This window comes from Somniosus microcephalus, chromosome 12 (assembly GCF_052327205.1).
Source record: "Somniosus microcephalus isolate GS21.2 chromosome 12, FLI_Smic_1.0, whole genome shotgun sequence".
Lineage (NCBI taxonomy): Eukaryota > Metazoa > Chordata > Chondrichthyes > Squaliformes > Somniosidae > Somniosus > Somniosus microcephalus.
This window is the reverse complement of record NC_140998.1, coordinates 158338165-158363898: the sequence shown is the minus strand read 5'-3', so window position 1 is coordinate 158363898 and position 25734 is coordinate 158338165. Positions and strand designations below refer to the sequence as shown.

Below are 25734 nucleotides of genomic sequence, written 5' to 3'. Positions count from 1 at the left end.
CTCTAGAGAGTATAGGCTCAATCTCTCCTCATAAGACAGCCTCACATCCCAGGAATCAATCTAGTGAACCTTCGTTGCACCACCTCTAAGGTAAGTTTATCCTTCCTTAGATAAGGAGACCAAAACTGTGCACAGTACTCCAGGTGTGGTCTCACCAAAGCCCTGTACAATTGTAGCAAGATTTCCTTACTTTTGTACTCCAACCCCCTTGCAATAAAGGCCAATATGCTATTTGCCTTCCTAATTGCTTCTTGTACCTGCATGTTAACTCTGTTTCTTGTACTAGGACACCTAAATCTCTCTGAACACTAACATTTAATAGTTTCTCACCATTTAAAAAACGTTGTTTTTTTTATTCCTACCAAATTGAATAACCTCACATTTCCCCACATTATACTCCGTCTGCCACCTTATTGCCCACTCACTTAATCTGTCTATATCACTTTGCAGGCTCTTTGTGCCCTCCCCACAGCCTACTTTTCCACCTAGCTTTGTATCATCAGCAAACTTGGATACATTACACTCAGTCCCTTCATCTAACTCATTAATATAGATTGTAACTAGCTGAGGCCCCAGCACTGATCCTTGCAGCACCCCACTAGTTACAGCCTGCCAACTGGAAAATGACACGTTTATCCCTACTCTCTCTTTTGTCTGTCAAGCAATCCTCTATCCATGTTAATACCCCCAACTCCATGTGCTCTTATCTTGCGTAACAATGTTTTATGTGGCACCTTATCGAATGCCTTTTGAAAATCCAAATATATTACATCCACTGGTTCACCTTTTATCTCCCCTGCTAGTTACATCCACAGAAAACTCTTAATAAATTTGTCAAACACTATTTCCCTTTCATAAAACCATTTTGACTCTGTCTAATCATCATATTGTAGGAACGGAGGTTCCTATCTGAATAAAGGTATTCGACTCGATGAATCAAATCAACAGGTTTTAATGAACAATGAAGTTAACAGGGAAACTACAGGAGAAACAGTAAACAGGTCTAATCAGCTTGCTGGGCACTGGACGACTGCTGGAAGATTCTGGAAGCTGACGTCATCGTGTTCTTCGCGCCACTGGCGGTCACGTGATCGACGTCATGACATCACGTGGAGTGCAGGAAAGTACAATACAGTACAGTTAACAGGCAGTTTAAAGGTGCAGTCCGCGGCTGCACTACACTGTAGTTAAAGGGATTATTACTAATTGTTCTGAGACCCTTGGTGGTTCCGCCACAGGCGCCCCCCCAGAATCCACTTTAACGGACATTGTCAACCGAGCAGGAGGTTTAATGATCCTGGCCGAATGACGACGAAAATCAGGCAGCGGAAGCGGAGCGTTGGTAGACGAACCAGTGCCGGGTTGCGGCAGAAGCGGCGCATCGGGCGAGGCAGAAACGGTAGAGGTGTAGGCGTGTCTGAGGTCGAATCGGGCTGGTCAACGGCGGGCTGGTGCACGACTGGTCTGGCGGTCGGCCGCGGCGAGGCGGTTGGGCAGCCACGACAGGCTCACTCCGATCTAGGTGGGCCGGTTTAAGCCGGTCGATGGAGATGGTATCGGACTTGCCACCCACTTCGACTGTGAAAAACGTTTCCCCCAATGAGATGACACGAAACGGTCCGGTATAAGGCGGCTTGAGCGAGTCTCTGTGACCGTCCTGTCTAATAAATACATATTCCGAACTCATGAGCTCTGTCGGGACATGAGGCCTCTGCAGGTCATGATGCGAGGTTGGGATAGGCAGGAAATTCCTGGCCACCTCCTGATGTAGCAGGAGCTGTTGAGCTGCAGACCATGGTTCGTTGTGTGGAGGGAGAAAGTCACCTGGCACTCTGAGTGTCTGGCCATAAACCAGCTCAGCCAATGAAGACTGGAGATCCTCCTTTGGGGCTGTCCAGAGGCCTAGCATCACCCAGGGGAGCCTGTCCACCCAGTTGGGTCCCCTCAAGCTGGCACGGAGGGACACAGAGACCGATGGAACCTTTCGCACAGACCATTCGCCTGCGGATGGTACGCGGTGGTACGGTGCAGCTTGGTACCCAGGCCCTGTGCCACTGCGTTCCACAGCTCTGATGTGAATTGCGGACCGCGGTCTGAGGAGATGTCAGATGGCACCCTGAACCGAGCCACCCACGACAAAATAAACGCCCTGGAGACTTCTGCTGCAGTGGTAGCAGCCAAGGGAATCGCCTCTGGCCACCTGGTGGTCCGGTCTACCACCGTCAGGAGGTGTGTGAATCCTCGTGACCCGGGAAGGGGACCTACTAAGTCCACGTGAACGTGGTCGAAACGGCGCTCAGGCACCAGGAAGTTGGCCACTGGAGCCTTGACGTGACAGTGGACTTTGGATTTTTGACATTTGACGCAGTTGTTTGTCTAGTCCCGGACGTCCAAATGCATGCCTTTCCAAACAAATTTGCGGGACATGAGCCGTTGAGAAGCCCGCATCCCCGGGTGAGATAACCCGTGGATTGCCTGGAATACTTTCTTGCGCCATTCGACTGGCACAATGGGCCGGGGCACTCCCATGGATGTGTCGCACAAGAGCGTGGTTCCTGCCGCTTGAAATGGCACGTCTGCCAACTGGAAGGCGTGGTCCTAAACGCTTGTACCTCTGGGTCTGCCAGTTGATCCTCTGCCAGTCCGACGAAATCGATGCCCAGGTGGACTGCCTGGACTGGAGCCCGGGAAAGGCAATCCGCCACGAGATTATCCTTGACTGACACGTGCCGCAAATCCGTTGTGAATTCGGATATAAACGTGAGGTGGCGTTGCTGCCGAGCTGACCAAGGTTCCGCCGTTTTGGCCATGGCGAAGGTGAGCGGTTTGTGGTCCACGAATGCAGTGAACGGACGGCCTTCTAGAAGAAAACGGAAATGCCGGATGGCCAAAAACAGAGCTAGCAACTCTGTCAAAAGTGCTATACTTTTGCTCGTTCTTGCGCAGTTGGCGGCTGAAAAAGGCTAACGTCTGCCAACTCCCGTCGACCCACTGCTCTTGAACTGCCCCGATGGCGTAGTCGGAGGCATCCGTAGTGAGGGCGACCATCGCGCCTGGGAGTGGGTGTGCGAGCATAGTTGCATCTGCCAACGCCGCCTTGGTATCGCGGAACGCCTGGTCCATTTGCAGTGTCCAAGTGATAACATCCTTGCCCGACTTTCCTTTTAGTGCTTCGTACAGAGGTTGCATTAACCGGGCCGCCTTGGGGACGAAACGATGATAATTTACCATCCCCAAAAACTCTTGCAAGGGTTTGACTGTGTGAGGTCGCGGGAATGCGGTAACTGCCTCTGCAGCGAGTTCGGCACAGTCTGTGATGGCAGTATTGGCCAAGGCCGCCTGAACAGGTTTGGGTAGCTGGCAGAGGAAAAGCTCACGGAATAAAAAGCATTGGGGTTCCGCACCCAACAGCGTGAGCATTTGGCTCATCAGTTCTGACGGTTTTGAGTCCCCGAGGCCGGGCATGGATATAAGCTTGCGTGCACGCTCTGACTTATTAAGATCAAATACCTGTAGCAAACGGGCTTTAAGCGCTTCGTACTTGCCCTCCTCCGGTGGGTTGCCCAGGAGGCTGACGACCCGCGAGGCCGTGGCACTGTCGAGAGCGGAAACCACATAATAATAACGGGTCGAATCCGCTGTGACCTCCCGGAGTGCGAACTGTGCTTCTGCCTGGAAAAACCATGCTGCCGACTGCTGTTCCCAGAACTGCGGCAGTTTAAGGGCGACGGCGTTCGTGTTCATCCTCGACGAAAGTTGTCCGACGAGATCGGGGTCACCAATGTAGGAACGGAGGTTCCTATCTGAATAAAGGTATTCGACTCGATGAATCAAATCTACAGGTTTTAATGAATAACGAAGTTAACAGGGAAACTACAGGAGAAACAGTTAACAGGTCTAATCAGCTTGCTGGGCACTCGACGACTTCTGGAAGCTGACGTCATCGCGTTCTTCGCGCCACTGGCGGTCACGTGATCGGCGTCATGACGTCATCACGTGGAGTGCAGGAAAGTACAATACAGTAGTTAACAGGCAGTTTAAAGGTGCAGTCCGCGGCTGCACTACACTGTAGTTAAAGGGATTATTACTAATTGTTCTGAGACCCTTGGTGGCTCCGCCACAATATAAAGATTTCCAAAAAAAAATCATACAAAGATTTTCTAAGTGCCCTGTTACCACTTCCTTAATAATGGATTCCAGCATTTTCCCAATGACTGATGTCAGACTAACTGGCCTGTGGTTCCCTCTTTTCTCACTCCTCCTTTCTTGAATAGCGGTGTTACATTTGCTACCTTCCAATCCGCTGGGACCGTTCTAGAATCTAGGGAATTTTGGAAGATCACAACCAATGCATCCACTATCTCTGCAGCCACCTCTTTTAGAACCCGAGGAAGTAGGCCATCAGGCCCTGATGAAAGATGTTTAACACATAATAACAAGAAAAGCACGATATGAGCAAGGCTCTTGTGTTTGCTAGTCGTGGAAACTGGTGGAATTTCTCCCTTGCTGTTTTCCCCATCCTTTCCCTGTTATGGTTGGGATTTGCTCCATGTTTGGCTCCCACTTGATGTGATTGGTGATTGCACCTGTTGTGCCAACTATACTTGCAATCAAGTGCACTAAGCAGAAGCCAAACCGATAGATGTATTTCTGTTTGGCAAAAGTGGGGCTACCTGAAAAACTATTTGGTTGATGAAGGATAGAAAATCTGCAGTTTTGTATTTTGGTGGAATGGAACCACAATCATTTGTCTTTTATGTAAATGGATGTGGGATACAGTACTTTGAAATCCTAGAATTACAGCAGTGAGCTATTGTCATTTTCCGGCATTTGTTTTAACTTTTTGGAGCTTTGTGTCTCTGGCCTGCCAAGGAATTTACATTCTTGTGCAGCAGAATTTGGTTGAGCCAACTTGAGACTAGCCTTAAGGTACTGCAGAAATCTGGGGCCCTGAATAAGAATTACCTTGTGTTGAAAATGATTAGAAATGAGCATGATAGCATTTTGAAGGCAATAAATGAAAGATGAGCTCATTATATGGGTGTGGACAGAGAATTTCTTAATGCCATTGGAAGCCCGCTACTCGACAGGAATTGTCGAGCAATATCGCTTGTTTGCTGTCTAATGCATATCCCTACAAGCACAGTTCTTATTCGCAAGCCCTTCCTTGTGACCACATCACCCTCTTCTGCCTTTTTTGTGTTCCACCTCTACAGTATTGTTGTTTTAACGTTCCTATCTCTGTCAATGTGTCCAGCACATCTCCTGCAATGACTTCTCATCCTCTATCTACTTAGCCACATCCAGGACTCCCCATGGTTCTATTCTTGGTCCCCCTCCTGTATTCCTGATGTATATGCTATCCATAAGTATGGAGTCACCTTCCATTTGTGTGTCGATGATATTCAGCTATAGCTCTGCACAACCACCAACCTTGATCATGTGACTACTGCCACGCTGTCTGACTGCTCCTTTGATAGCGAATGGTGGATGAGCCAGAACTACTTGCAGCTCAACATCAGCAACACCAAAAGAATCAAGTTCGACCTCTCCCAAGAAACTTTATGGAATAGCCCCCATCTCATTCTCCTTCCTGATGCCCACTCTAGCAGAATCTGATGGTAGTCAGCCTTGGTGTTCTGCTTGACCTTGACCTGACTTCTGCACCCCACATCCAGTCTGTGAACAAGACTGCCTATTTTGGCCACCTGTCTCTGTCTACACTCCAGCCCCCACCCACCCACCATTCCTCCACTTCTGCTGAAAACCTCCTCATGCCTTTGCCTACTGCAGACTTGACATTGCGATTCCCTCCTCACTGGCCTACTGAGCTCCACGCTGCATAAATTACAATTCTTCCAGAGGGAGCATATTCCAGAGTCCTCGCCTATCTTGCCTATTTTTAACAATCTCCATTGGCTCTCACTCCCTCAGTTCATTATTTTGAAAAGCCTCATCATTGTCTTCAGATTCCTCTACTGCTTTGCTGCTCACAACCTCCTGCAGCACCATACCCCTACCTACTCTTACACCTCTCACCTCCTGCGTGTTCTATTTTCCCTCTGCTCTACCATCGGTGGCAGAGCCTTCAGCTGTCTTGCACATGCACTCTGGATCGCTTCCCCCAAACCCCTCCATCTTGCTACATCTCTCGCCATCTCAAAAACCTTCAAACACTGGTCTGTGAAGTGCCTTGGGATGTGAGCTAAGCATGTTATATAAATTCTTTAATATATTAACATTATATGTCCTTTTCAATGATTGTGCAGCTCATAATCACACAACTTGGAGCAAACCAATATCTGGTCATTGGGAGTGTGCTGGGGGGAGAGAATAAGAGGTTTAGGTTTGAAGAATTGCCACTGGGATGAAGTACCTAGGATGTCTTCAACCTGAGGTCTATGCTATAACAACTCCTCCCAGCTGGTGCATGCAGAACAATATGACTCATTTGAAGCAACTATTGACATTGAAAAGGATAGAATAAGCTATTGATTCTGGTGGCACTCATCTAAGTGAGTAGGAGCAATTTGTCACCCAAATCTGTTCACTTATCTAGGCTAATCTCTAGATGATCTGATTTTTCTTCCTATTTTGCCAATATGTTTGCTGATCTTCCTGTTTTGCACCATTGTTTGCAGTTTTCAACTTCACAGCTATCTGGATGATGAATCACCTCTGATCTGATCTAATGGACTGCATTCATCCTCTGCTGGGTCTTGCTGCTTAGACTGACTGCAGGCTCTCTGCTCACTTCATATCCAGCCACTCTGCCTCCGGCACCCAGTTCAGTCAGCTGTGATGCTCTACTGTACCCTCCGGCTGGATGAGCACATGCTGGTAGAGCATGAGTCTTAGGCTGCTGGATGCCCTCTTCATCTGAGGCCATTCTCCATATGTGAGCTTAAGCAATGAGTACTAGCAAGCTGTTCAACCATGGTATGTGCTCCATAGCTGATTCTATACCCTCCAACCAAACTTAAACTTCTCTTTATCTTAGTCACACCTCACTACTCTGGCATTCAGGCCCAATGACAGACCATTGCCCTCTGATATATCCCAGTACCTCCACAGTCTTGGAGAGACTGTGCGTGTAGTTCAATCCTCTCATATTTTATATCCTCCTTAATCTGTTAAGTATTCTAACCACACTTCCCACATCAGTCTGACGACCTGCATTGATAAATGTTGCCTTTTCTGTATCATCAGAGTGTGTTTTCTCAAAAGCAGAATTCTAATTCCCACCGCTGCAAAATCAAACATTTGTCAAATGAACAAACATTAAAGATCACCAGCAATAGAGTAGTATTGAATTAGAAATTCACTTTCTCTCTTTTTTCAGTGCTGAAATCGGGGAAGGGAAATGCAAGAGGAGACAGTTTGGTGTAAGTTTCTATTAATTATTAGTTCTCTGAATCGCCTAAGGGGTATTTTCACTCCCTCCCCTTAATTTTGCCATAATGTAGGAAAAAGCCTGGGATATTATTGCAAAGCCTGGTGCAACTGGGATTCGACAAATGGGTCAAATTTAGGATTGTGCCAATTAAATGGGAATTAATGTCTTTAAAATCCATTTTGTGGTCTTTTAAACACGTATCCATTGACTTGTGATCCTAATGCACCATGCCAACTTACCTTTTTCAAAATGTTTAAATTTTTTTTTGCCAGTTCTCGCCTGAAGGTGTTAAATTCTTGGTGGTGAAGTAAGATTTCACAGACACCCTCCAGTACCTTGGCAATGACCATTGTTCACGTGTGCACCTTGACAGGGTGTGTGAGCAGACAATTTATTTGCAGGGGGCATCAGGGATGAGCCCAATCCTGTCTCCATGTACACGCACTTTCAGTAGAGGTTGCTGGACAGTAATCGGGAGCAGGAGCCCTGGTAATTTACCCCCACTCCCCGTGGAACTCGAGGCCAATTGTACTGCTCCTACTGTGTTGTTAAAATCAATTATGTTTAATTATGCATAGATTAAAAGGGCATCCAAAACTCCTTAGAAACTAAGTCACAATTGATCCACTCAGTTTCATGAACAAAAGTGCATTTTAAAAGATTTTTTTTTAATGTTAACGTTAAATTTCAAATGAATTTTTGGCATAAGGATTAAGTGAAAACTGTCCTACCCACCTGTCTGTGACTTGTGCGTCTACAACTGGTAGTCTGCATCTGAAACTAGAGTCCCACCTGAAACATTAGCCTTTTCTGTTCAGATGCTGACTAACCTGCTGTGCATTTCCAGGTTTATGGTTTTACTTTGATCATAATATCTACTTTGCCACATCCTGGTGAAATTCAAGTAACTATTGGAGTCAATGTAATTTGAAATAGTCCTGATTTTTGAGCAACAGCTTAAATTTGTAATCAAAAGGTGATAATCCACAGTTTAGTACTGGGATGTCAAACTCGTGGCCACAAAGGTCTGGCAATTCTGTTTTCGATTTGTTATATGTATTGGTTTCTCCTATTTGAATATCGCACGCCGAGAGGTTTGGAAAGGTCTACATTCGAGGCTGCTCCCTCATTGATGGATTAAACCCATATCTGAGCACCAAGATGTATTGTTAGGTTGATGTATGTGCAAATTAATAGGAACATGTGTTTAAACTATATATGTGGTCTGCAGAACGCCATGGTGTGCACAGACAAAGTTTGAACACTCCTGGATTAGTATAAGTGTGCACTGGGTTATGATATGGAATTGTCCCATAGCAATAGTAAAATGCTGGTATATTTCATGTCATTTTCAAATAAATGTTTTTCTCCATGTATTTGGAAAAAAAATTTACTCCGATTTTCTTTGAGTTGCATAAAAATTGCATGCCTCAGTGTATCAAAGCTTCTTACTCCACCTGTGATACTGTAATGCATACTCGGTGCTTTGAGTTGTCCCGAGTATCTATATGCATCAAAAAAATAATGGATGCCAGGGTAAAGGAGCACAAGATGGATTTTAAGCCGACACATTCTCATTTAATCAGGATGGTCCTGACTGAGTCAATTGTCAATTCCATCAGGTTAAATTGTTTGTGCAGGCTGTACAAAGATGTACAATGACTGAAAACTGCTCCATATCAAAGGCTTGAAAAGCAATATTGTTTAAAATTGCTAAAACTTTAGTGACTTAATGCATAGTTACTCCCTAACAAATGTTGACCTGTGTCTTATATGGTTTGTACCAAAATAATTACCATTTTTTTTACTCTAAAGATTTTGAAAGTTTCCAGGAGTCCACTTCAAACTCTGAAAGAAACTGATATCTGCAAAAAGGTAACACAGAATTACTGAAATAAGTAACCTTTTTAGAACTGTTTAGACTACAAATAATACAAAACCCAACAATATATGCTGTGTCCAATGCATCGCAGATGTGGATTGTAGGCAGGTCCGAGCTTTATGCAAAGGGTGACTTAATGGGTAAATTGGGAAAGGAGATGTCAGCCCTACATGTACCAATTAATTGATTGTTGAACAGTTTGAACAGGAAACTGTTCAACCTCCGTCGCCTCCAGTCCAGATCCAAGGTCGTCCCATCCTCTGTCATCGAATTACTGAATGCAGACGACGCTTGCGTCTGCGCTCACTTGGAGGTCGAACTCCAAACCATCGTCCACACCTTCACCGAAGCGTACGAGAGCATGGGCCTTACACTAAACATCCGTAAGACAAAGGTCCTCTACCAACCTGCCCCAGCCACACCGTACTGCCCCCCGATTATCAAAATCCACGACAAGGCCTTGGACAACGTGGACCACTTTCCATACCTCTGGAGCCTACTGTCAGCAAGGGCAGACGTCGACGATGAAGTCCAACACCGCCTTCAGTGTGCCAGTGCAGCCTGAGGAAGAGAGTGTTTGAAGACCAGGACCTCAAACCCGGTACTAAGCTCATGGCCTACAAAGCAGCAGTGATACCTGCCCTGCTGTATGCCTCAGAGACATGGGCCATGTACAGCAGGCACCTCCAAGCACTGGAGAGGTACCACCAACGCTGCCTCCGCAAGATCATGCAAATCCATTGGCAGGATAGGCGCACCAACGTCGGTGTTCTCGCTCAGGCCAACATCCCCAGCATCGAAGCTTTGACCACGCTCGATCAGCTCCGATGGACAGGTCACATTGTCTGCATGCCCGATACGAGACTCCCAAAACAAGTGCTCTACTCGAAGCTCCGGCACGGTAAGAGAGCCCCAGGTGGGCAGCATAAACGCTTCAAGGACACCCTCAAAGCCTCCTTGGGGGAAAAAGTGTAACATCCCCATCGACACCTGGGAATCCCTGGCCCAAGACCGCACAAAGTGGAGGAGAAGCATCCGGGAAAGCGCCGAACACCTTGAGTCTCTTCGCTGGGAGCAAGCGGAAGCCAAGCGGAAGGAGCGCACGTCAACCCAAGCACCCCACCCACCCGCCCCTTCAACCACCGTCTGCCCCACCTGTGACAGAGACTGTAGGTCCCGCATTGGACTCATCAGTCACCTGCAAACTCATTTTTAATGTGGGAGCAAGTCATCCTCAGTTCTGAGGGACTGCCTAAGAAGAGAAGAATTGATTGTAAGAGATAGAAGGTGTTAGGAACCATACTGAAACCCATCTATAGTGACTATAACAGGTGCTGAAATACAAATGTAAGCCTGATTTAATTTTATTGTTGGGAGAGAGGCTGGACTAAATGACGGACATATTTGCTGATGCAGTATTTTTTTTTGAGATTTTATTTTGAAAATAAGAATGGGCAGAAGTGGTTTCAGTGCTTCACGTATGGCAACATGCTAATAATGAAAATGTGAAATATAGAGGTGTTGTAAACCCTGGATCCTGATCATTTTTCTGTTTGTTCTGCTTGGAGATGGAGCCGGTGGGAATACTTCGCAGGAGCTCTCGCAGAGTCAGCTTTGCAGAGACCAAAGAAGTCAAGTAAGTGAAAGAAGTAGAGCTTCATGTATTAGAATTCCACTTAACTGGAGCAGAGTGCAGGAATGTGCTTCTCGGTGATCCACTTGGGTCTCGACAAATTGAGCCCTAAGGCTGTCTATTGAGACCACCTGGCAATGGTTAGAGGGAAGTGGAAAGAAATGTTGTCAGTTGTTGGGATTATTACTGTTCTTTTTGTTATTATTGGAGAAGCCGGTAAGTTGTTAAACTTAATTAAGTTAATAAAAACAGAAACCACTTGTGCTTGTGTGTTCTGCGATTTAAAAAAATAATTAATTAACGGGATATGGACATAGGCGGCAAGGCCAGCATTTATTGCCCATCCCTAATTGCCCTTGAGAAGTTGGTGGTAAGCCGCCGCCTTGAATACAACTGAGTGTCTTGCTAGGCTATTTCAGAGGCCAGTTACGAGTCAACCACATTGCTGTGGTTCCTGGTGGTGGTCTCCTGCCGCCCGATTTTTACCAGCCAGGCAACTGATTCCGGCTCTTTTACCGCGGTTCAAGATTCAATTCACCCAAATCAGGCCCCGACCACAACATTGGCCAGGCCCCCAGGTCAGAATTGCAAGATTCTGCCAATGTCGGAAGGCTCTTCAAATTGCACTCATTTTCTTAGGCATGTGAGCACCAGTAGACATGTTTATTCATATCAAAAATATTTAATTTTAAATGCTGCATTTTGTCATTTTCAGTTATTTTAAATCAGTTTACTCACATGAAGAACTGGACACCCTTATTAAAATGCTTATTTTTTTGTGATAAACCATTTTCAGCTGCATTAATAAAACTGCACCAGGTTACCACTGTTAAATACATCAAGGAATACTTTTGAATGGAAAGAGAAAAAAGAAACTATTGCCTTATATTACGTTGCTCGATTGTGCTGGTTCACGGAAGATTTTAAGTTTGTGGTTATGCCAATATATTTTAGTGGAAACTTGAAACCTAATCTAACCGGTGCAATTTAAGAACCTTTTTGCCGCAATTTCCTGAAAACTCTACCAGCGTGTTTGTCGGTTAAGGAGAGGGTTGAGCTCAGCTGTGATGCCCTTGATTGTTGAATAGCCTTTGCTGACTTTCCTAAGCTCACATGTGAAGAATTGACTTGGACCAGGTACTGGAGCGCTGTAGCCTAGCAACAGTTGGCACCTTCAGGAGAGGCAGGTGAGAAGATTGTGGGGTAGAAGACAACCCTAAAACTCCTTGACCCATCCAAATTGTATAAATGCAGTCAGGCAGTGGGAGTAATTTTAAATCTCCCCACCCCCCCCACTCCAGGTTAGTGAAAACCAGGTGCAGGGGGGTGGGTGGGAGGTAGTTAAAATAGAGGGGGAGACTTAGCCATTCCTTTCCCATCCCGATCTGGCAGACTGCAAATTATAATTGCAGATGGCAAGGACATTGCTCCAAGCCAGCTGGGTCCTCTTTAAATATGCAGGTTGCGCTCCGATGATTTCATCAGGGCCCGATCTGCTATTTTAGCCTGATGCCTGTTTGGGGGAGCAGTGGTAGTTTTCCAAACCTGCTGGGAACTGGCTGGGCCAGATGAGGCCCAGAATGTGGGTGTTTTTTTTCAATTATTTCTTTTTATCAGGTTTCCTTGTGGGGTAGGAGGAGCAGGAGTCCTCTAGTCTCCACCAAGAAACCTTTTGACCTCCCCTGCAACAGAATTCCCCTCTCTGAGCGCTTGTCCTGCTGGGGACTGTTCCCCATGGTTCCTGATTGCGGTCCCCTGCAGTCTGATTTTTTTAACAGCCAGACAACTGATTCCGGCTCTTGGTTGTAAATTTGGCCAAGCCTGCCTGGTGCCTCGCCTGGACGCCCATGGCACTCGCTGTGTTCCTGTCTGGGAGTTAAAATTGATCCCAATGTTTCTGTGTTTCCTTTCTGTCCAAAGGACTCACTTCAACCAGGTCACTGTGACCAGGGTCAAAAGTTGTTTTCAGACTTCTGCTACATTCACCTGTTTATCAGATAACTTTAAATTGAACAAGTGCAGTAGACATTACATTGACACTTTATAATGTGAGGTAGTTTTCCAGTACATTTCAAAAATGTTTCATTATCTCTGTCTCTTCCAACCATAGCACGTATCTTTTTCATATCCTTCTAATCTGTCCCAGGATTTAATGACCGCCACTTATATTTAAAAGATTCTCACATTAACAGTTAATATATAATGCTGAGTTAAAGGTGCTAACACAACCTGGCGGTGCAGAGGACAGTCACAAATTAAGTATGAAATATAAGATTTTTAAGCCTTCAACTCTGTCAAGCCTTGTAACATGAAACAGTCAAATATTTTATCGGAGAACTTGAAGCTGAGCAAAAAAAAGATACAGGTACTGTAATTGACAAAAAAGTAGATGATAATGTAATGTCCAGAAAGTCTGTCTGGAATGAAACTTCCAAGTGCCATGGAACTCCTTTTAATGATTATGGTAAATAGCTTCCTTGGAAATGGAAAAGGCACAAAGAAATCTGAAGGCTTGATGGTGCCTGTAATTTAGCTGTCGGCTTCAGGAGAACGCAGTCAGAAACAATTGGGGGAATGGATGTATCAGTTTAGGAATGTAAACTTCTGTGTAATGTTTTGTAGAGTTGAGAAAGTCTAATCTAATAGTGGTGTTGGTTGAGGAATAAATGTTGCCCAGGACACTGGGAGAACTCCCCCTGTTCTTCCTTGAATAGTGCCATGGGATATTTTACATCTACCCAGGAAGGCAGACAGGGCCTTGGTTTAACACCTCACCTGAAAGACAGCACACCCTCAGTACTGCACTGGATTGTACACCTAGATTATGTGTTCAAGTCTCTGGAGTGGGACTTGAACCCACAACCTTCTGATGCCGAGGCGAGAGTACTACCACTGAGCCAAAGCTGACACTTAACAAGGATCATGTTCTGGGGTTATTCGTTTTGACATTGATTTTTTAAATTCGTTTTTATGGGATGTGGGCGTCGCTGGCAAGGCCAGCATTTATTGCCCATCCCTAATTGCCCTTGAGAAGGTGTTAGTGAGCCGCCACCTTGAACCGCTGCAGTCCATGTGGTGAAGGTACTCCCACAGTGCTGTTAGGTAGTGAGTTCCAGGATTTTGACCCAGTGACGACGAAGGATCGGCGATATACTTCTATGTCAGGATGGTGTGTGACTTGGAGGGAAACTCGGAGGTGGTGGTGTTCCCATGTGCCTGCTGCCCTTGTCCTTCTAGGTGGAAGAGGTCACGGGTTTGGGAGGTGCTGCCGCAGAAGCCTTGGCGAGTTGCTGCAGTGCATCTTGTAGACACTGCAGCCACGGTATGCCGGTGGTGGAGGGAGTGAATGTTTAAGGTGGTGGATGGGGTGCCAATCAAGCGGGCTGCTTTGTCCTGGATGGTGTCAAGCTTCTTGTGTGTTGGAGCTATACTCATCCAGGTAAGTGGAGAGTATTCCATCACACTCCTTACTTGTGCCTTGTAGATGGTGAAAAGGCTTTGGGGAGTCAGGAGGTGAGACACTCACCGCAGAATACATAGCCTCTGACCTGCTCTTGTTGCCACAGTATTTATGTGGCTGGTCCAGTTAAGTTTCTGGTCAACGGTGACCCCCAGGATGTTGATGGTGGGGGATTCGACGATGGTAATGCCGTTGAATGTCAAGGGGCGGTGGTTAGAGACTCGTTTGTTGGAGATAGTCATTGCCTGGCACTTGTGTGGTGTGAATGTTACTTGCCCCTTATCAGTCCAAGCTGATCAGGGCATGGACTGCTTGATTATCTGAGGAGTTGTGAATGGCACTGAACACTGCAGTCATCAGCAAACATCCCCATTTCTGCCCTTATGTTGGAGGGAAGGTCATTGATGAAGCAGCTGAAGATGGTTGGGCCTAGGACACTGCCCTGAGGAACTCCTGCAACAATGTCCTGGGGCTGTGATGATTGACCTTCAACCACCTTCCTTTTTGCTAGGTATGATTCCAGCCAGTGGATTGCATATTAGTAAGTCTGGGCTACTGAGCATCCTCATGGAGTCAAAGAATGTAGCCTAATTCCACATTTAGTGTGTGCACGAAGATTAAAATTAACTAAAGCCAGTGTGCCCATATAATTAGTTTTACTTTTATGTTGCACTATTAATTTGTAACCATGTGCACAAATATTTGCTATATTCTAGCTTTATGGTTGAAGTATGACATCGGAATGATTTTCTGATGTCGGAGAAGGCGGGAAAATCAGAATCTAAGAGGTCGGGTTCGGAACCCGCCTCCACGGGATTTTCGCCGGTGCCGGTTTTGGAGGTCGGGAAACGCTCCCGCCTCCAGCTGGCCATTGTACTATTAAAGATCCTTAAATGCTCATTAAGGGCCTATCTAAGCCTATTTTGAGAGGCCCTCGTGATTTTTCCAGCTTTTCGGCGTGATCCACGCACCTCCTAAACCATGCCAGGTAAACCTGACAGGTTGACTCGTGGGTGGCCTCCTCACTGCTGCAGGTCTAACAAGACATTGTTTATTGCAGCAAGGATTACTTGCAGGTGCCAGACCTTGACTTTAAAAGGTCTCTGAGCACTTTTAGAAGACCTTCCGAAGTCGAAGGTGCTGCAGCTTGACTCCATCAACTGTGGGACCTCCTTGGAAGACCCTCTCCCCGCTTACAATGAGCGCTTCCCCAAAGGAGGCATCTACAAGCAGCATGGGAACCGTTCGTTTTCTTTCTGCATGGACCTCGGATGAGGAGGATCTGGAGGAGGAGGAGCAGGAGGAGGTCGGATTGCCGATGTATGAGCAGCGGCAGCATGTGAGCACATGGCTGCCTGGGATGCAAGGGATGAACTTATCATGGCCAGATTTGCATAGGTTGCCCAAGTTGGCACATGTCCTTGGCTCCATCCTAGGACATCATTGACGAAGGACATGACTCTGGCCTCCTTTCACTCAGGCCAACAACCTGACAACGCAAGTGTGGTGGTGCCTACAATGTGGAGCTGCCTAAGGCGAAAGAACAGATGGCATAATGCCAACATTTTAATGCTTTCCAACAGGGATGGCATTTCCATCATCAATATACAGAAACAGTCTCCCAATCTGGAGGTCATATCCCTTGCCAGCTGTACCCACGCAGCCTTGGTTTCTTTGGCAGGCCTCTTCCTCCGAGATGAGTGGAAGAGCACCTCTATGCCAGCTGTCACCCCCTCAAACAACATTTGCAGCGCCTCATCCGAGAGCCTTGGGTAGGCCCTTGCCTTGGAATTGGACATAGTGGTTTTTCAAAAGATGTTGGTGGTGGTGCAGGAGATGCAGAAATGCTGTGGAATGAGCCAAAGGAGCAAGAAGCCAAAAAATCAGACTGGCAAAGTGCTGTCAACAGAGGCGAGTTTCAGCCCCAAAACACTAATTGAGCAATGGCATCTAACACCTCTGAAATCAAGTGGCCAATCACTGGTTTCAAAAATTTGCGATTTTCCAATCAGTGAAGGCGAGTTTCAAACCCACCCAAACTGAAACTCTCCTCCAGTGGGTAAATCCCCCCCCATGGTGTCTGATAGCTTTAGACTGGGAGTCATTCCACCTGAGAAACTCTCTGGTACCTGATGCACTATCAACAACACCAAAGACTACGAGTTGAACTTATACGAAGTAGGCTTTTATTGACTAAGAACTGGAGCATGCCTCTGCTAGTGGATCCATCCTAAGAGCTCCCGGGGGAAGGGTGGTGAGTCACCTTTATACCCGGGCTTAGGGGTGGAGCCAGGGGAGGAGACATGCCCGGACTTGTACAGAGTTAACAGTGGCTTACCACACAGACATGTACAGGGTTAACAGTGGTTTACCACAGTACCTAATTCTGTTTTCCACTTGAAGTCAATCTCTTGTCTGTGGAATCTCTGGTGTTTGGGTCTCATGGCTGTGCAGATTTGCTAGGTACCTGCTAGAGACCAAGAGGCCCACACTTTTTCAGGTGCTAGTAGGCTCCTTATTGTTTTCGTCAGGATAGAAAGTGGTAGGTTTTCAAAATGACCTGAAGGTCTAGCTGGCCTGGAGTCATTTATGCTCATTGAAACTTCCATTTATATAGTACATTTGTAATGAAACTTCATTGCTTATAATAGTGAAGATGCTTGCAAGCAGTGAAAGAAACACTTTTAAAGGATAGAAGGGACAGACATTATATTGAATGCAAAGATTGGTTTGTACGATTAGATCAGCAGCTGACTGAAGTGCGAAGGCTGCAAACCTATGTGTTTTGAATCTCACTTTTTCTTTTTTCTCTTCAGGGAGTTTGTGACTGATAAAATGATGATAATGCAAGATGATGTGGAAAATGGTAAATATAATTGCATGTCAACACACGTAATGTGCAGATTCATAATTCAATTATGTGACTTAGTTGACTTTTTTCTTTTACAAGAGAGTTCAAACAAAAATGACTAGGAACAAGGATTTTCCACTCTTTGCATGAAATATTTTCTGTTAAATATTCGAAATTGAAGTAATTTTGGAAAAAACTTCACATGGCCATTGTTCATTTTGATTTGTAATTATTGAAATATTTTAATTTTTAGGGAAAGACAGCCAAAAGGAGAACCAGCAGGAAGAGTTAGAAAGGTAAAGTGCTACTTTTATTTTTAAATTTAAAAAAAAAAAAAAAAAAAATTCATTCATGGGATGCGGACGTCGCTGGAAAGGCCAACATTTATTGCCCATCCCTAATTGCCCTTGAGTAGGTGGTTCCAGGATTCTGACCCAGTGACTATGAAGGAATGGCGATTTATATTTTCAAGTCAGGGTGATCTGTGACTTGAAGGTGGTAGTGTTCCATGCGCCTGCTGCCCTTTTCCTTCTAAGTGGTAGAGGACGCAGGTTTGGGAGGTGCTGTTGAAGAAGCCTTGGCAAGTTGCTGCAGTGCATCTTGTAAACATAGAAACATAGAAGATAGGAGTAGGCCATTCGGCCCTTCGAGCCTGCTCCACCATTCAATGAGATCATGGCTGATCATCTAAATTCAGTACCCTGTCCCTGCCTTCTCCCCATATCCCTTGATCCCTTTAGTCTCAAGAAACATATCCATCTCTTTCTTGAATATATTTAATGAACTGGCCTCCACCGCCCTCTGTGGCAGAGAATTCCACAGGTTCACCACTCTCTGGGTGAAGAAATTCCTCCTCATTTATGTCCTAAATGGCTTACCCCTTATCCTTTGACTATGACCCCTGGTTCTGGACTCCCCGGCCATCAGAAACATCCTTTCTGCATCTAGTCTGTCCAGATCTGACAGAATTTTATAGGTTTCGATGAGATCCCCTCTCAATCTTCTAAACTCCAGTGAGTATAAGCCCAATCGAGACAATCTCTCCTCGTACGTCATTCCTGCCATCCCAGGTATCAGCCTGGTGAATCTTCGCTGCACTCCCTCCATGGCAAGAACGTCCTTCCTCAGGTAAGGTGACCAAAACTGCACACAATACTCAAGGTGCGGTCTCACCAAGGCCCTGTACAACTGCAGCAAGACATCCGTGTTCTTGTACTCGAACCCTCTTGCTACGAAGGCCAACATACCATTTCCCTGCTTAACCGCCTGCTGCACCTGCATGCTTACCTTCAGCGACTGGTGCACAATAACACCCAGGTCTCTTTGCACTTCCCCTTCTCCCAATCTATTGCCATTCAAATAATAATCTGCCTTCCTGTTTTTGCCACCAAAGTGGATAACCTCACATTTATCCATATTATAGTGCATTTGCCATGTTTCTGCCCAATCACCCAACCTGTCCAAATCGTACTGGAGTTTCACGACATCCTCCTCACAGCTTACCCTCCCACCCAGCTTTGTGTCGTCTGCAAATTTGGAGATATTACATCCAATTCCCTCGTCCAGATCATTAATATATATTGTGAACAGCTGGGGTCCTAGGACCGATCCTTGCGGTACCCCACTAGTCACTGCCTGCCACTCGGAAAACGACCCGTTTATTCCAACTCTTTGCTTTCTGTCTGCCAACCAGTTCTGTATCCAAGTCAATACCTTGCCCCCAATCCCTTGTGCCTTAATTTTGCACGCTAATCTCTTATGTGGGACCTTATCGAAAGCCTTCTGAAAGTCCAAATACACCACATCCACTGGTTCTCCCTTATCTATTTTACCAGTTACATCCTCAAAAAATTCCAGTAGATTAGTCGAGCATGATTTACCTTTTGTAAATCCATGTTGACTTTGTCCGATCCTGTCACTGCTTTCCAAGTGCTCTGCTATTACATCTTTTATAATAGACTCTAGCATTTTCCCCACTACCGATGTCAGGCTTACCGGTCTATAATTCCCCGCTTTTTCTCTACCACCTTTTTTGAATTGTGGGGTAACATTAGCTACCCTCCAATCCATGGGTACTGATCCAGAGTGTATCGAGTTCTGGAAGATGACCAGCAATGCATCTACTATCTCTAGGGCCACTTCTTTAAGTACCCTGGGATGTAGACCATCAGGCCCTGGGGATTTATCGGCCTTCAGTCCCATCAATTTTCCTAACACCCTTTCCCTACAGATACTGATTTCTTTCAGTTTCTCCCTCACATTTGACCCTCACATTAGACCCTATGTTCCCCGGCATCTCTGGGAGGTTATTTGTGTCCTCCTTTGTGAAGACAGAACCAAAGTATGTATTTAGTTGGTCTGCCATTTCCTTGTTTCCCATTATAAATTCCCCTGATTCTGACTGTAAAGGACCTACGCTTGACTTCACCAATCTTTTTCTCTTCACATATCTAAAAGCTTTTACAGTCAGTTTTTATGTTCCTTGCTAGCTTACTCTCATATTCTATTTTCCCTTTCTTAATTAATCCCTTTGTCCTCCTTTGTTGACTCCTAAACTGCTCCCAATCCTCAGGATTATTGCTTTTTCTAGCCAATTTATATGTCCTCTCCTCGGATCTTATGCTATCCCTAATTTCCCTTGTTAGCCACGGTTGAGTCACCTTTTTTGTTTTATTTTTATGCCAAACTGGGATGAACAAATTCTGTAGCTCATCCATTCGGTCTTTGAATGTTTGCCATAGCCTATCCACCGTCAACCCTTTGAGTGCCATTCCCCAATCAATCCTACCCAACTCGCTCCTCAGACCATCGTAGTTTCCCTTATTTAAATTCAGGACTCTAGTCTCTGAGTCAAATACTTCATTCTCCATCTTAATGAAGAATTCGATCATATAATGATCGCTCTGACCCAAGGGGCCTTGTACAACAAGATTGCTAATTAATCCTTTCTCGTTACGTAATACCCAGTCTAAGATGGCCTGATCTCTGGTTGGTTCCTCGACATTGGTCCAGGAAGCCATCCCGTAAACACTCCAGGAATTCCTCCTCCACAGTATTGTTACTAATTTGGTTGGCCCAATCTATATGTAGATTAAAGTCACCCATGATGACTGCTGTGCCCTTATTGCACGCTTCTTTAATTTCCCTTTTAATGCCATCCCCAACCTCCGCCTTACTGTTTGGAGGTCTATATACCACTCCCACTAATGTTTTTTTCCCCTTGGTATTTCTCAATTCTACCCATACAGATTCCACCTCATCAGAGCTAATATCCTTCATTACAATTGTATTAATCCCTTCTTTAACCAGTAATGCTACCCCACCTCCCTTTCCTTTTTGCCTATCTTTCCTGAATATCGAATACCCCTGGATGTTGAGTTCCCAGTCTTGGCCATCCTCGAGCCACGTTTCCGTAATCCCAACCAAATCATATTCGTTTACCTCTATTTGCGCAGCCAATTCATCCACCTTATTGCAAATGCTCCTCGCATTAAGACACAAAGCCTTCAGGCTTTTTTTTAACACTCTTAGACCTATTAGAATTATTATTGTGGCCATGTTTGATTTTAAACTGTTCATTTCTCTGTCTGCCACTTTTGTTTTTCTCCTTCCTATCTTTTGCTTTTATCCCTGTTTTCCTTTCCTCTGTCTCCCTGCTCAGGTTCCCAACCCCCTGCCATTTTAGTTTAAACCCCCCCGAACAGTGCTAGCAAACCTCCCCGCAAGGATATTTGTCCCGCTCTGGTTCAGGTGCAACCCGTCCGACTTGTACAAGTCCCACCTTCCCCAGAAGCAGGCCCAGTGATCCAGGAAACTAAAGCCCTCCCTCCTGCACCAACTCTTTAGCCACGCATTCATCTGCTCTATCCTCCTATTCCTAGACTCACTAGCACGTGGCACCGGGAGTAATCCAGAGATTACAACCTTTGAGGTCCTACTCTTTAATCTGCTACCTAGCTCCCTAAATTCTTGCTGCAGGACCTCATCCCTCTTCCTACCCATGTCGTTGGTCCCAATGTGAACCACGACCTCTGCCTGTTCACCCTCCCTCTTCAGAATGCCCTGCAGTCGTTCAGTGACATCCTTGACCCTGGCACCAGGGAGGCAACAAACCATCCTGGAGTCACGTCTACGGCCACAGAAACGCCTATCTGTTCCCCTTACGATAGAATCCCCTACCACTATTGCTCTCCCACTCTTTTTCCTCCCTTCCTGAGCAGCAGAAGCACCCCTGGTGCCAGGAAGTTGGCTGCTGCTGCCTTCCTCTGGTAAGTCATCCCCCTCAACAGTATCCAAATTGGTATACCTGTTTGAAAGGGGGATGGCCACAGGGGTCCCCTGCACTACCTGCCTGTCTCTACTGCTCTGCCTGATGGTCACCCATTTCCCTTCTGCCTGCGCAGCCCTACCCTGCGGTGTGACCAACTCACTATACGTGTTATCCACGAGCCTCTCAGCATCGTGAATGCTCCACAACCCATCCATCTGCAGCTCCAGCGCCTCAATACGGCCCGTTAGTAGCTGCAGCTGGATGCATTTCTGGCACACGTGGTCGTCAGGGACACTGGCAGCATCCCTGAATTCCCACATAGAGCAAGAGGAGCATAACGCGGGGCTGGGCTCTCCTGGCATGACTTACCCCTTTAATTAATTTAAATTAATTCAATACCACCAGTTAAAGACATACTCTAGTGCGCTTATTTACCAACTGTCCCCACTACACCACAGAGACCCTAGAAAATATAAACCGCAGAATTTAAGCTTGTAATGAAAAGGAGAAAGAAATACTCACCAACCAATCACTTACCTGCTTCCTGGTGACGTCACACTTGGATTACTTTTTACCCCTCTCCCCTGCTGTTGAATTGGTAAGCCTCGCCTCGCTGAATCAGCTGCCGCTCCCCAACTGCCGCCGGTTTTTGAAACTCCTCAGCTGCTCGCTCGCAGGTCTGCTCTGGTCGGGCCTCGCCTCGTAGATGGTACACAATGCAGCCATGTGCACAGTGGTGGGGGAATGAATGTTTAAGATGGGGGGTGGGGTGGCGGTCAAGTGGGCTGCATTGTCCTGGAAGGTGTCGAGCTTTTTGAGTGTTGTTAGAGCTGCACTCATCCAGGCAAGTGAAAATTTCCATCACACTCCTGACTTGTGCCTTGTAGGTGGTGGCAAGGCTTTGGGGAGTCAGGAGGTGAGTCGCTCGCCACAGAATACCTGACCTCTGACCTGCTAGGAACAGGAGTAGGCCAGTCAGCCCCTTGAGCCTGTTCTGCCATTCAATGAGATCATGGCTGATCTGCGACCTAACTCCATATAACAGCCTTTGCCCCATATCCCTTAATACCTTCGGTTAGCAAAAAGCAATCAATCTCAGAATCATCAATTGCCGTTTGCGGAAGAGAGTTCCAAACTTCTACCGCCCTTTGTGTGTAGAAGTGTTTTCTAATTTCACTCCTGAAAGGTCTGGCTCTAATTTGTGGACGATGCCCCATGTCCTAGAAACCCCAACCAACAGAACTAGTTTCTCTCTATATACCCTATCTGTTTCCCTTTAATGTCTTGAAAATGTCATCAGATCACCCCTTAACCTTCTAAATTATAGGGAATACAACCCTAATTTGTGTAATCTCTCCTCATAACTTAACCCTTGAAGTCCAGGTATCATTCTGGTAAACCTACACTGCACACCCTCCAAGGCCAATATATCCTTACTAAGGTGTGGTGCCCAGAACTGCTCGCAGTGCTCCAGGTGTGGTCTAACCAGGGTTTTGTATAGCTGCAGCTATACTTCTATCCCCTTGTATTCTAGCCCTCTAGATATAAAGGCCAGCATTCCATTCTTTTCTGTCCCTGTTCATGACATTTTAATGATCTATGTACTTGGACCACAAAGTGTCTTTGGTCCTCCACTGTTTTTAGCTTTTCACCATTTCGAAAGTACCCTGTTCTATCCTTTTTAGGTTCAAAGTGGATGACCTCACACTTGCTTACATTGAAATCCATTTGCCACAGTTTTGCCCATTCACTTAATCTATATCCCTTTGTAATTTTATGCTTTCATCTACAATGCAGTCTATCTTTGTGTCAACGGCAAATTTGGATATATGACTTTCTATGCCATCATCTAAGTCATTAAAAAATATTGTGAACAGTTGAGGCCCCAACACAGATCCCTGCGGGACACCATTAGTTGCATCCTGCCAACTTGAGTACCTACACATTATCCCTACCCTGTCTCCTGCCACTCAGCCAGTTTCCTAACCAGGTCAATAATTTGCCCACAATTCCGTGGACTTCTCCCTTAGTTAATAGTCGCTTATCAAATGCCTTCTGGAAGTCCACATTAATAACATGCATCGACATGCCCCTGTCCACTACTTTAGACACCCCTTCAAAAAATTCATTCGGGTTTGTCAGGCATGACCTACCTTTCACAAATCCATGCTGGCTCTCTCTGATCAACTGAAAATTAGAGGTGTTCAGTCACTCTACCCTTAATTATAGACTCTAGTAAATTTCCCGACAACAGATGTTAGGCTAACTTGTCTAAGTCCCTGGTTTCCTTCTCTCGCCATTCTTAAAAAGCGGAGTGACATGTGCAATTTTCCAATCTAAAGGGACGGTTCCTGAATCTAGAGAACTTTGGAAGATTATAGTTAGGGCATCTGCAATGTGCTCACCTACTTCCTTTAAACCCTGGGATGGAAACCATCTGGTCCTGGGGGTTTGTCATTCTTTAGTGGCATTATTTTCTTCATTACTGTTGTTTTGCTTACGTTAATTTTATTGAGTCTCTGTCCCTGATTCAATATTAGTTTCCTTGGGATTTCCGACATGGTGTCTGTAAAAACTGAGACAAAGTAATTATTCAACATGTTTGCCATTTCCTTGTTATCATTGACAATATCACCGCTTTGTTTTTAAGGGGCCAACATTGCTCCTGACTGCCCTCCTTTTCCTAATGTAATTGTAAAAATTCTTCAGATTGATTTTGATATCCTTTGCAAGTTTCTTTTCATACTCCCTTTTTGAGGCTTTTACTATTTGTTTTGTGACCCTTTGCTGTTCTTTGTATCTTTCCCATTCGCCAGAATCTGCTATTTTTTGCATTTAAAAAAAATGCTTTTTCTTTGTTTTATGCTGTCCCTTAGCTCATCCCAGGCTGGGTTTTTTTGGCAAGTAGAACTCTTGCCCCTCGGGTATAAACTGGTTCCGTATCACATTAATTTTTTTTTAAACAACTCCCACTTGACCTCCTGTCATTTTACCCATTGACAGATTTGCCCTGTTTATTGTGGACAGTCTCTGCCTCATCCTGTTGAAGTTAGCCTCACCTAAATCTAGAATGTTAGTAGCTGTTTCGCTTTTCTCCCTTTCAAATGCTGCGTTGAACTTTATCATGTTATGATCGCTGTTAGATAAATGTTCAACGCACAATTAGGCTGTTAACTAAATCTGCCTCATTACTCATTACTGATTTAATATGGCTTGCCCCCTTGTTGCCTCTAGGACATATTGTTGTAGAAAACTATCCCGGACTATCACTACCTTTCTGGCAGGTGTTAGTCTGCTTATCCCAATCTATATGAAAGTTAAAATCCCCCATTAAAGCCACTCTGCCTTTGCTACACACTTGTCTAATCACTGTATTTATACAATCTAGCACTTCACAGCTGCTACCAGGGGGCCTATACACAACTCCCACTACAGTGTTAAATCCTTTCTTATTTCTTAATTCTCCACTGCCTGCTTACCTCTCTTTACATCTTCTCTTATCATTGAAGTAATTTCATCCTTAATCACTAAGGCTACTCCTCCCCTTTGCGATTTTCCCTATCTTTACTGTAGACCTTCTAACTTGGTACATTTAGTTAACAGTCCTGACTGTCTTGCAGCCATGCTTTTGTAGCCACAGTATTTGTGGCTGGTCCAGTTAAGTTTCTGGTCAATGCTGACCACCCCGCCCAGGATGTTGATGATGGGGGAATTCGATGCTGGTAATCCCATTTAATGTCAAGGGGAGGTGGTTAGACTCTCTCCTGTTGGAGATGGTCATTGCTTGGCACCTGTTTGCCGTGAATGTTACTTGCCATTTATCAGCACAAGCCTGGATGTTGTCCAGGTATTGCTGCATGCGGGCACTGACTGCTTCGTTATCTGAGGAGTTGCGAATGGTACTGAACACTGTGCAAACATCCCCACTTCTGACCTTGCATTACATAGGATATACAGCACAGAAACAGGCCATTCGGCCCAACCAGTCCATGCCGGCGTTTATGCTCCACTCGAGCCTCCTCCTGTCTTTCCTTGTCTAACTATCAGCATAAACCTCTATTCCCTTCTCCCTCGTATGCTTATCTAACTGGCCCTTAAATGCATCTATACTATTCGCTTCAACCACTCTCTGTGGTAGTGCGCTCCACATTCTCACCGCTCTCTGGGTAAAGAAGTTTCTTCTGAATTCCTGATTTGATTTCATAGAATTGTTACAATACAGTAGGAGGCCATTCGGCATGT

General features: G+C 45.5%; 1 protein-coding gene across 4 annotated transcripts in view; it reads left to right on the top strand.

The window, feature by feature from the left end:
* Window positions 1–25734, top strand: part of LOC147109621 (uncharacterized) — a 52334-nt gene that overhangs the window by 10408 nt on the left and 16192 nt on the right. For 3 of the 4 annotated variants that reach the window (XM_086003701.1, XM_086003699.1, XM_086003700.1), the window contains exons 3-7: window positions 7343–7385; window positions 9212–9271; window positions 10847–10914; window positions 17188–17237; window positions 17476–17518. In XM_086003701.1, coding sequence (XP_085859827.1) covers window positions 7343–7385; window positions 9212–9271; window positions 10847–10914; window positions 17188–17237; window positions 17476–17518 — 264 coding nt within the window. Of the gene's footprint in view, window positions 1–7342; window positions 7386–9211; window positions 9272–10846; window positions 10915–17186; window positions 17238–17475; window positions 17519–25734 lie in introns of those variants that run through there. The other variant, XM_086003702.1, reaches the window with a different exon arrangement.